The 12,522-nt window shown below is 39.9% G+C and overlaps 1 protein-coding gene across 28 annotated transcripts in view; it reads left to right on the top strand.

The window, feature by feature from the left end:
• Window positions 1-12,522, top strand: part of MGA (MAX dimerization protein MGA) — a 157,393-nt gene that overhangs the window by 79,725 nt on the left and 65,146 nt on the right. For all 28 annotated transcript variants that reach the window (XM_063652597.1, XM_063652600.1, XM_063652601.1 and 25 more), the window contains 3 exons: window positions 4,369-5,317; window positions 7,155-7,233; window positions 7,356-7,451. In XM_063652597.1, coding sequence (XP_063508667.1) covers window positions 4,369-5,317; window positions 7,155-7,233; window positions 7,356-7,451 — 1,124 coding nt within the window. The remainder of the gene's footprint in view (window positions 1-4,368; window positions 5,318-7,154; window positions 7,234-7,355; window positions 7,452-12,522) is intronic.

Consider the following 12,522-nt stretch of genomic DNA (forward strand, 5'->3'; position numbering starts at 1 on the left):
ATTCTTTAGTATTTTCCATATACAAGATCATTTACCTGTGAATAGAGATAGTTTTGCTTTTTCCTCTACAATCTGGATGCCTTTTATTTCTTTTTCTTGCGTAATCATCCTGATAGAATCTCTAGTACAAGTAAGTAGAAGTGGCAAGAACTGATACATTTGTCGTGTTTGTGAGCTGAGGAGTATTTTTATGCAATCTGAATGATCTCAGCTGTCTGAAAATGTCTTCAATTTTAAAGCCTTCTTTTGGTAGGTATAGAACATTAGGTTGGGAGTTTTTCTTTCAACACTTCATGATGAGGGGTAAAGTATATTGTCTTCTGACTTACGTAGTTTCCATTGAGTCACTGGTCAGTCTGCTGTTATCTTTGTTGTTCCTCCAGTGTAATGTCTGTTTTTCCCTCTGCTGCTTTCAGTATTTTTCTCTTCATCTTTCATTTTCAGCAGCCTGACCTTGATGTGTCTAGATATGACTTTTCTTTCTTTCCCCTTCTATTTGTCCCCGTTGTTGCTTACTGAGCTTCTTGGATCTGTGGGTTAAAATCTTTTGCTTTTGGAAGATTTTTGTTCATTTTCTCTTCAAGTATTTCTTCACTTTATTTCTCTTGTCTTTTTGGCAGGGCAGTTACTAGTATGTTAGATCATTTCATGTTGTCCCAGAGATCTCTGACACTTTTTGTTTTGTTTTGTTTTGTTTGTTTCTCTGTCCTTCAGTCTAGGTGATTTCAAGTGGCTTCCTATTTTAGTAAATTTCAGCTCACCTCTCGTTTCAGCTGTGTCAAGGGAGGAGTGGTTGGTCTCCTATCCCTGGCAGGACCTTAGGATCTAAGCATTGGTAGACTACATGTTCTCTTATTTCCAGGCCAGCCTTTCTGCGGCACTGCTGTTTATTCTGCAGAAGTCTTCTGGAGGGGGGTGATAATTGGACAGCAGTAAGGACTAGTTTTCTATTTGGGGTCCTCGAGATTCTGCCCATGCTCAGGCATTAAAAGTTGGTTTCTCTGTTTTTGCAAAGATCCTTTGCCTATAGTTGCTTTTTTCTCTCCTTACTGTATCTTCACGCAGTGCAAATGCTGCTTAGGGTTGAAAGCAGTAGCTATCTCCAGTCACCTAGAGAAGGCTGGTCCTCTTCTGTAATTCACTTCATTTAGACTTATTTATGTCTAGAGGTCTTCAGTATCTTGTAAGAAAAATAATTTATTTAGTGTTTTCTCATTGTTATGGCAAAAGTGATGATCTTTTGTGATCTTCCACATTCTAACTGGAGGTGGAAATCTTCCATTGGAGGATTTCCTTTTTCTTTTTTTCTTTTTTTGAGACAGAGTCTCACTCTGTCACCCAGGCTGGAGTGCGTGGCGTGATCTCGGCTCACTGCAACCTCTGCCTCCTGGTTTCAAGCGATTTTCCAGCCTCAGCCTCCTGAGTAGCTGGGATTACAGGTGTGCGCCACTGCACCCAGCTAATGTTTTGTATTTTTAGTAGAGACGGGGTTTTACCATGTTGAACTCCTGACCTCAGGTAATCCGCTCGCATCAGCCTCCCAAAGTGCTAGGATTATAGGCATGAGCCACCGCGCTCAGCCAATTTTTTAAAAAATATTTTAGTAGAGATGGGTTTTTACCATGTTGTCCCCAGAGTGGTCTCAAACTCCTGAGCTCAGGCAATCTGCCTGCCTCGGCCTCCCAAAGTGTTAGGATTACAGGCATGAGCCACCACACCCAGCTTCTATTGGAGGATTTTCAAGTAAGGTTAAAATCTTAAGTAGAAATTGTGCAAGGAACAAGTAACTACACATTCATGTAGTGGTTGCTTGTGCCTATTTTAAGTTTTATAAAGTTTTATGAAGACACTGGGTTAGCAAGTAGTGAAAAAAAATTGTGCTTCATTAATGATGGCTTGGTGTTGAAAATGGTATTTTATTGGACAGAGACAGTAATGTAATATTTTCTGTGTGATTGGATCCTATGGAGTATACTGCAGGTTATTGTTTAAGATGAGGCTGAAATGGCTGAGGATAAATTATATTGGGCTTAGAAAAGCATCCCAGATATTTATACTTTTTTCTTTAGTTTCAGAAGCCTTTGAAATGCTTTTGGACAGGCAAGTAACGTCAATATAGTTCAATATTTTAGGAAGATAAATTCAGTAATAAAAGTAATGGATGTGAAAGTGTCTCTATTATTGGGGGTATTTAATTTTATTGCCTTTTCTTGTGATTTTGCCCCTCAAATCACTGCCTTGCTGGCTTTTTGATATCTTCAAATAGATTTTAAGAAATATTCTGGGGGGACAAAACTGTTTAGTGTAACTTTTCTAGTTCTAAGTGGAGGAGGGTCAGTCTGCTCTGAGCTATTTCACACTATTAATGGAAACCTACCTACCTAACTTTTTAAAAAGTGACTGGGCCGGGCGTGGTGGCTCACGCCTGTAATCCCAACACTTTGGGAGGCCGAGGTGGGCAGATCATGAGGTTAGGAGTTTAAGACCAGCCTGGCCAACATGGTAAAACCCTATCTCTACTAAAAATACAAAAATTAGCCAGGCGTGTTGGTGCATACCTATAATCACAGCTGTTCGGGAGGCCAAGGCAGGAGAATTGTTTGAACCTTGGAGGTGGAGATTGCCACTGTACTCCAGCCTGGGCGACAGATCAAGACCCCATCTCAGGGAAAAAAAAAGTGACTGATCAGAAGAAAATATTTTAGTTGTGTAAATGCTATTTTCTTATTTTTGAAATTTTAAAATTTTTGTTTATTTATTTTAGAGGAGGCGTCCTGCTCTGTTGCCCAGGCTTTTTTTCTTTTTTTTTTTTTGAGATGGAGTCTTGCTCTGTCGCCCAGGCTGGAGTGCAGTGGCGTGATCTCGGCTCACTGCAAGCTCCGTCTCCCAGGTTCATGCCATTCTCCTGCCTCAGCCTCTCGAGTAGCTGGGACTACAGGTGCCCACCACCACGCCCAGCTGATTTTTTGTATTTTTAGTAGAGACGAGGTTTCACCGTGTTAGCCAGGATGGTCTCGATCTCCTGACCTTGTGATCCACCCGCCTCGGCCTCCCAAAGTACTGGGATTACAGGCGTGAGCCACCGCGCCCGGCCCCAGGCTTTAATTCAGTGGTGCGATTGTAGCTCACTGCAGCCTCGAACTCCTGGGCACAAGCAGTCCTGGCACCTCAGTCTTCTGAATAGCTGGTACTACAGGCGTGTGCCACCATGCCTGGCTATAAATGCTATTTTCAGTTATAGGCTTTGAACTATTAAAAAAAAATGCCCACAATCCTTTGTTACATGTTGTTTGTTAGTGAATGTATATAGTGTGTATAGTTTTTCTCAAAGCTGTTTTCATCCTGCTTTCCTGTGCTGCTAACATGTTGACTTGTTATGGATATTTTGAGGTGGGGGGAAATGAGAGGTGCAGTTTTAGAATTTCTGAGTCTGAGAATTCTAATTCCAGGCATTACTTTATGTGGAATCTTTTTTTTTTTTCTTTTTTGACACAGGGTCTTGCTCTGTTGCCAGGCTGGAGTGCAGTGGCACAATCTCGGCTCACTGCAACCTCCGCCTCCCGGGTTCAAGCGATTATTCTGCCTCAGCCTCTCGAGTATCTGGGACTACTGGCATGTGCTACCACGCCGAGCTAATTTTTGTATTTTTAGTAGAGATGGGGTTTCACCATGTTGGCCAGAATGGTCTCAATCTCTTGGCCTTGTGATCCGCCTGCCTCGGCCTCCCAAAGTATTGGGATTACAGGCGTGAGCCATCGCTTCTGTTACATGGAATCTTAACCCAATTTTTTATTTCTACCATATTCTCAAGATACATTGGTACAGTTCTTAGGCTTTCAATGGATGATTGGGAGGAGGGGGAAACTAGATGTTTGTGTTGTTTTCTGATGAATAATACACAATATATCTGGGTCATACATATTTGCCTTTAACTCCCTATCTTTTATTTTGGAAGAATTAGTGGTGAATTCTTTATATTGAAAGTGAGTTTTTCAGTTTTAAAGTTGAAAAATCATTTGGCAACATCATGACTATACTAAAAACCAGTGAATTGTATACTCTAAAATTGCTGCAATATTATGTTTTATGTTATGTGAATTTAATCTCAAACATACAGGAAAATATCAGCTGGCAGTTTAATGGCCCTTTCCGGTGTGTGTTGCAGTTCTTAGTTGTGATGGATGTGTGTTCGCTTTACAGGGTTGTTAATCACCATGTGGATTTTTAGAGTTTTTGAGTGTTTTTGAGGAATGGCTCAAGAAATCTGATGTTACTTGGATTCCTAACATCTTTTTTTTTTTTTCTCTTTAAGTCTTGTTAATGGATCATTTTGTACTTTTAAAATCCCTTTCCCCTCTCTCTCTCCAGTCTTATTGCCAGCAGTTTTGAAGATGACTCCCGTGTAGCCTCACCATTAGACCAGAATGGAAGCTTCAATGTTGTTATTAAAGAGGAACCTCTAGATGATTATGACTACGAACTTGGTGAGTGCCCAGAAGGGGTCACTGTGAAACAGGAAGAGACAGATGAAGAGACGGATGTATACTCAAACAGTGATGATGATCCTATACTAGAGAAACAGCTGAAGAGGCACAATAAAGTTGACAACCCAGAAGCTGACCATCTATCTTCTAAATGGCTTCCAAGCAGCCCATCAGGTGTTGCTAAAGCTAAAATGTTCAAATTAGACACTGGAAAGATGCCAGTAGTCTATCTGGAGCCCTGTGCTGTCACCAGAAGCACAGTGAAGATTTCTGAACTCCCTGATAACATGCTTTCCACATCTCGAAAGGATAAATCTTCTATGTTGGCAGAATTGGAATATTTGCCTACATACATTGAAAATTCCAATGAGACTGCCTTCTGCTTAGGCAAGGAATCAGAAAATGGTCTTAGAAAACATTCACCAGATCTCAGAGTGGTACAAAAATATCCCTTACTGAAAGAGCCTCAGTGGAAATATCCTGATATATCTGACAGCATTAGCACAGAAAGAATACTTGACGGTTCAAAGAGTTCAGTTGGAGACTCACTTTCAGGAAAAGAGGACTTGGGCAGAAAGAGAACAACTATGCTTAAGATTGCAACAGCCGCAAAGGTAGTGAATGCTAATCAGAATGCCTCTCCAAATGTCCCTGGAAAAAGAGGAAGGCCACGAAAATTGAAACTCTGTAAGGCAGGACGACCACCTAAGAACACAGGAAAGTCTTTAATTTCTACAAAGAATACACCTGTAGGCCCTGGGAGTACCTTTCCAGATGTGAAGCCTGATCTGGAAGATGTGGATGGTGTTCTCTTTGTTTCCTTTGAATCAAAGGTAAGATTGTAATTTTCAGGATTCTTTAAGGCTAATTAGTCATACTTGAATTGTATACTGGCTTGTAACTAACTCGATTTAGAATCTAGTTTTGTGACATCTATTTGTGAGGGTGTATGGGGGGGTGGAGTTGGGAGGGAAGTGTCTCCAAAATGTTTGGTTTAGTTAATAGGAATAACTTAAGATACTTCATTTGAATAGACTTAAAAAATTGTCTTGCTTAGATTTCAGTTTATGATTTTTGCATAGCTGTGTTAAAAAAAATCTTCGGGTCTTACTGGAATTTTCATCATTATGGATTTTGGAAAGGACTAAAAATACATGAAATATTTACTAACTCTTTGGTGACACTCCATTTCTTTTACCTCCTGGTTTTCTTTTCTTTTTCTTTTTTTTTTTTTTGAGACAGAGTCTTGCTCTGTTGCCCAGGCTGGAGTTCAGTGGTGCGATCTCAGCTCACTGCAATCTCCGTCTCCCGGGTTCAAGCCATTCTCGTGCCCCAGCCTCACGAGTAGCTGGGATTACAGGCATGTGCCACCACACCCAGCTAATTTTTGTAATTTTGGTAGAGACGGGGTTTTGCCATGTTGGCCAGCTGGTTTCGAACTTCTGGCCTCCAGCAGTCTGCCTGCTTCAGCCTCCCAAAGTGCTGGGATTACATGCGTGAGCCACCACTCCCAGCCCTGGTTTTCAGTAGTAGTAGTACAGTACCATTGGAGAACCAAATATTAACAGTCATCTTAACTCTCCTGTCTTACACATTGAAGTTTCTTTATTCCACTCTGACTCTTCAACCAGATTATTTTTCTTTGAAATTTTTATAGAAGCCTAGTCTTTATTTTTTTATTTTTTATTTTTTGAGACAGAGTCTCGGTCTGTGGCTCATGCTGGAGTGCAGTAGCGCAGTCTCGGCTCACTGCAAGCTCCGCCTCCTGTGTTCTCGCCATTCCCCTGCCTCAGACTCCCGAGTAGCTGGGAGTACAGGTGCTCGCCACCATGCCCGGCTAATTTTTTTTGTATTTTTAGTTGAGACGGGGTTTCACCGTATTAGCCAGGATGGTCTCGATGTCCTGGCCTCGTGATCCTCCTGCCTCAGCCTCCCAAAGTGCTGGAATTACAAGCATGAGCCACCGCGCCTGGCCTCTTTTTTTTTTTTTTTTTTTCAGATAGAATCTTGCTCTATCACCAGCTGGAGTGCAGTGGCACAATCTTGGCTCACTGCAACCTCTGTCTCCCGGGTTCAAGCAGTTCCCCTGCCTCAGCCTCCCGAGTAGCTGGGACTACAGGCGTGCATCTCCATGCCCAGCTATTTTTTTTATTTTAGTAGAGACAGGGTTTCACCATGTGGCCAGGATGGTCTCAATCTCCTGACCTTGTGATCCACCTGCCTCGGCCTCCCAAAGTGCTGGGATTATAGGTGTGAGCCACTGTGCCAGGCCGTCTTTCTTAATTGACTCACAGATGATGGATGTTGAATCCCTTCTACTTGTTCTTTTCCTCCCTTCTTGTTAGCTGACTAAGCTATCTGAATATAGGCTCTGAGAAGTGAACTTGCAAATTGGCATATACTTTGAGGTCAGTTAACTCAGTATGACATCATATTCACATTTTTTTACTTCCCGTTTTCCCCTTTCTGATTATTAAAGTAATATTAATGTAGAACACTTAGAAAATATCAAAAAGTATGAAAAAATTGCTCCTATTCTGCCGATTTTAGTGTAACTGTAGGCATGGAGATATTTTCCTTCTGGTCTTTAAGTTTTTTTTTTTAATCCTGTTTTACATTTAAGTTTTCAGAAGCAATATGAACTTTTTTTTTTTTTTTTTTGATGTGTAGGAAGCTCTAGACATTCATGCAGTTGATGGGACAACAGAAGAATCTTCTAGTCTCCAGGCATCAACCACAAATGACTCAGGTATTATAAAATAGTATAAAAAGAGTTGTATTTGTGGTTTGGGCTCCAGCAATGAAACATGCAACATTCATTTGTCTGTAGTGTACGGTAGCTTATTTTATTACTATTTATTTTGGGAGTAGGTTACAGAGCAAGAATTTCCCAGTTGGAAAAGGAATTGATAGAAGATTTGAAGTCTTTGCGGCACAAGCAGGTGATACATCCTGGTCTTCAAGAAGGTAATAGACTAGCGACTTCTTTTTTTTTTTGTTTTCTTTTTTCTTTCTTCCCTACTGTTTCTCCTCTTTTTCCTCTCTCTTTCTCATCTCTTTTTTTCTGTTTTTTCCTCTTTCTTTCTAGCCTTGATTTCATTTCTTTCAGCACCTCTTTCAGTTTGCATATTTTTCTCTTCTCTGTCTCCATAATTCTTCCCTTTAGTTTAAAAACCATGTCTAGATCTTCTTTATCCTAATATCTTATGTAAGAGAAAAATGTATCATGGTAAAGCAAGTGATTTTTTTTTTGTTCATTCTTATAACCTGGTATTCTCCCCTTCCCATTTCTCATCTTAATTTGGTTGCTTTTGTTTATGTGTGTGTGTGTTTGTTTGAGACAGAGTCTCGCTCTGTCGCCTAGGCGGCTGGAGTGCAGTGGTGCAATCTCTGCTCACTACAAGCTCCGCCTCCTGGGTTCACGCCATTCTCCTGCCTCAGCCTCCCGAGTAGCTGGGACCACAGGCGCCTGCCACCGCGCCTGGCTAATTTTTTTGTATTTTTAGTAGAGACAGGGTTTCACCATGTTAGCCAGGATGGTCTCGATCTCCTGACCTTGTGATCCGCCCGCCTCGGCCTCCCAATTATGTGTTTGTTTTTATAATTTTGGAGGAAGGGTCTTCTTTGTCCTTTAGTAGTATATTTAGGTGTGTAAACAGTAGAATACTTTTCTGTCTCGTGTTTTGGCTGCAAACATCTATTTTATATATTTGATGTACTACTGGGAAGTTAATTTAAAATTTTCATTATCTTTTTTTTTTTTAATTTTACTTTAAGTTCTGGGATACATGTGCAGAATGTGCAGGTTACATAGCTATACATGTGCTATGGTGGTTTCCTGCACCTATCAACCTGTCGTCTAGGTTTTAAGCCCCGCATGCATTAGGTGCTTGTCCTAGTGCTCTCCCTCCCCACTGTCAGGCTCTGTTGTGTGATGTTCCCCTCCTTGCATCCATGTGTTCTTGTTGTTCATCTCCCACTTACGAGTGAAAACATGCAGTGTTTGGTTTTCTGTTCCTATGTTAGTTTGCAGAGAATGATGGCTTCCAGCTTCATCCATGTCCTTGCAAAGGGCATGAACTCATTCTTATTTATGGCTGCAGTTTTCATTTTTATCTTTATTTTATTGTAATGCATTATCTTGACCTTGATTATGTTGCTTAATCTTTAAAAAAACATATCTACTATGGTTATTAACATCATGATCACTACCAATTTTCCTGTTTTGGGATGTAATGAAAAATTTTAGGCCATCCCCCAATTTTTAGTTTCTTACAAATATCTTTGATTTTAGATACGCATCTTGGAGTAGTTTTTTGAATTTTTGACTCATTAATTTTCAGAAGGGTGTCTAGACTATTTACACTATAAGTAGTTCATTTACCTGAGAGTCTAAACATTATAAGTTATCAAACAAAAGATTTATATGCTGGTCATTCCGTTTCTAAATCAAATGGTACTACTTGAAGAATTTTTGTTTTAATGGAAGGCAGCTTGTGTGACAGTGCGATCTTAAAAGTGTGCAGATCCCAGTTTCAGTCAATCAATGTGGGCTGATTGCTGTGGATTGTAATGGACAGTTGCATCATAGCAATCTTGCAGATAACATTTGCTGCTGTTTATTGTCAGCTTTAGCTTCTGCTATTTTATTTAAATAATATTATGTTATTTCTCCCTATCTTTTTTCTCCTCTTTTCCTTTCTTCATTTCTCCCTATCTTTAACTTAACCTGTCTTCTCCCTTTTCCACTTCCATTTTTTTTGTTATTTTCTTGATAATGTAGAAATATTATGACATTTATATTGTGTTCTTTTAACTTAATCCCCCACATTTTATAAATCTTAGTTCTAGAGTTAAATATATTCAGTGCTTGCAGCTGGTCCTTTTGCTCTGGTTTATTTGCCTAGTATTTGCTGGTTGCCTAAGCTTTGACTGTTTTTCTTTCTTTTATAGACATCTTAGTCAAATTTGTAATCTTTTCCTTAATGGAATGGGGTGTTCAAAGGCCAGTGTTTATGGAAACTGACTAGGTAACATATATAGTGAAATTAGCCTGAATTTGGGGGGTAGAGTTGGACTCTGATTGGGTAGAGTACAGGCACTTCTTCTAAAGGGACAGCTGCATCAGTGGATCGTTGTCATATGGAAAAATGGGCCCAAAATTCTCAGGTCTGCTCATAGTTCAGTAGAAGCTGGAGTGGCTATGTGATGTCTCTGAAGTGGTGGCAGCTAATAGTTTTTTGGGCACCTAACTCAAAGCTTTAAAAACACAGCCAAACAAAACATGTCTGTGAGCTATTACTTTTCACCTTCTTTATAGATTCTACATTTGATGCAAGTTTGTATTTAATCCTAAAGTTTTTAAAATTTATTCAACTACATGCTGACATAGTTTTGTTTTTTTGAAAAACAATTAAATCTGTAATCTGTCTGGTACTTACTTTTCAATGTGTGAAGTGGAGTCCTGTTTTGGGTTTTTTTCCTCTATTTTATTTTAGCATATTTTTCTCCGTAACCTTGGCTTCCTTTAAAAAGCCATACTTGGGCCAGGCTCGGTGGCTCAAGCCTGTAATCCCAGCACTTTGAGAGGCCAAGGCGGGTGGATCAATTGAGGTCGGGAGTTCGAGACTAGCCTGGCCAACATGGTGAAACCCCGTCTCTACTAAAAATACAAAAAATTAACCAGGTGTGGTGGTGAGCACCTACTTGGGGGGCTGAGGCAGGAGAATCACTTGAACCCGGGAGGCGGAGCTTGCAGTGAGCCGAGATGGTGCCACCACACTCCAGCCTGGGCGACACAGTGAGACATTGTCTCAAAAAAAAAAAAAAGCTGGACTTAAACAGTTTCTAAAGAGTAAGTTAATTTGGCTAAATATTTGTAGTAACTGGGTGATGCCAATCCTAGGGCTCTGAAGATAATGAAAGTATTCTAGGCTCATCTCTAAAATTTGATTCTTGAAATAATCTGTTGAATTTCAACTTAATGTCATATTTCTTTGTCCTGCTATTAACTATAATTTCATTATTTAGAAAATAGCAATTAAACTTCTTCTGAGCTGAAAACCCTTGAAAAACTAGAAAAGCTTTTTGAATTTGCTTTAAAATTGGGAAAGCAGTGTTGATTAAGCCTGGGAAAATGTTTTATTGTTGTTGGTAGTTTTACTTAAAAATAAAATAAGGTTCTTAATTTTTCTTTCCGTGGTACTATATTTTTGTTTGCTATACTATATTTACTATATCTACTTTGGTCTGCTTTTTAAGTCTGTTAGCTTATCTGAAATTATCGTCTGTCTTTGCATTTTAAAAGTGTGTTCAAAGCATTTCTCCTTCATTGCTACGAAATCAATTATTGTCAGTTTTTAAAGCTTTATATAGAAGAGTTTTAGATTTATAGAAAAATTAAGAACACAGTGCAGAGAATTCCTGTTTTTTTCCCCCATTCCTAATTCTCTCAGTATCCAGAATTTCTCTCAGTATTCAGAATATTAATATCTAACATTAGATTGGTACATTTGTTACAGTTAGTGAACCAGTACTGATATATTAATATTCAAAGTTCATACTTTATTCAGATTTCCTTAGTTTTTACCCAATGTCCTTTTTTTTGCATCTAGGATCCCATTCAGGATACCACAGTACTTTTAGTAGTGATGTCTCCTTAGGATCTTCCTGGTTGTGACGGTTTCTCAGATTTTATGTTTAATGACCTTGACAGTTTTGAAGAGTCAGGTATTTTTATAGATGTCCCTCAGTTGAGACTTATCATCTCATCATATCAAGAGTACATACATTAAACATGATTTAGCACTACTGATGTTGACCTTGATCACCTGGCTGAGATATTGTCAGTTTATTCACTGTGAAGTTACCCCACCCCGTCCCCACCCTCCCTTTCTCTCCATATTGTACTTTTTGGAAGGAAGTCATTATGCTTAGCTCACACTTAATGTGCAAGAAGTTATATTGTACCTCCTTGAGTGTAGCCTATCTATATAAGTTATTTGTAGTTATTTTGCACCAGAGATTTATCTATTCTTCTTTTTAAAAAATTCACTTAGGTGAAACTCCATCTCTACTAAAAATACAAAATTAGCTGGGTGTGGTGGTGTGCATCTGTAATCCCAGTTACTCGGGAGGCTGAGGCAGGAGAATTGCTTGAAACTGGGAGGCGGAGGTTGCAGTGAGTGGAGATCCTGCCACTGCACTCCAGCCTGGGCAACAGAGTGAGACTGTCTCAAAAAATAAAAATAAAAAATTCACTTATCAGTATGGACTCTTGTCAGTTTTAATGTTTTGTTTTGGTTTTTGGTTGTTGTTTTTGAGACAGAGTCTCGCTTTGTCACCCAGCCTAGGCTGTAGTGCAGTGGCGTGAACATGGCTCACTGCAGTCTCGACCTCCTGAGCCCCAGTGATCCCATGTCAGCCCCCCAAGTAGCTGGGACTACAAGCACATGCCACCACACCTGGCTAACTTTTTTTTGTATTTTTTTGTAGAGATGGGGTTTTGCCATGTTGCTCAGGCTGGTCTCGAACTCTTCAGCTCAAGAGATCTGCCCGCCTTGGCCTCCTGAAGTGGTGGGATTATAGGCATGAGCCATTATGTCTGGCCGGTTTTAATGTTAATTTCCTTTATGAGTAATGACAATATTTCAAGAACTCTGGTCCTCTTCCTTTTTTAGTAATTTAATAAAAATGCTTTATTTTTCCTTAAAATATTTTTTTTTAGAGATAGGGTCTCCCAGTTTTGCCTAGGCTTGTCTCAAACTCCTGGCTTCAGCCCATCCTCCCAAGTAGCTGGAATTACAAGTGTGAGCCATGGTGCCCTGCAGTAAAAAAAAAAAATTCTGAATGTTATATTAAATTAGTGATTAGCGGCCGGGCACGGTGGCTCACGCCTGTATTCCCAGCACTTTGGGAGGCCGAGGTGGGCGGATCACTAGGTCAGGAGATCGAGACCATCCTGGTAACATGGTGAAACCCTGTCTCTACTAAAAATACAAAAAATTAGCCGAGAGTGGTGGCGGGCGCCTGTAGTCCC

Source organism: Pongo pygmaeus, chromosome 16 (genome assembly GCF_028885625.2).
Source record: "Pongo pygmaeus isolate AG05252 chromosome 16, NHGRI_mPonPyg2-v2.0_pri, whole genome shotgun sequence".
NCBI lineage: Eukaryota > Metazoa > Chordata > Mammalia > Primates > Hominidae > Pongo > Pongo pygmaeus.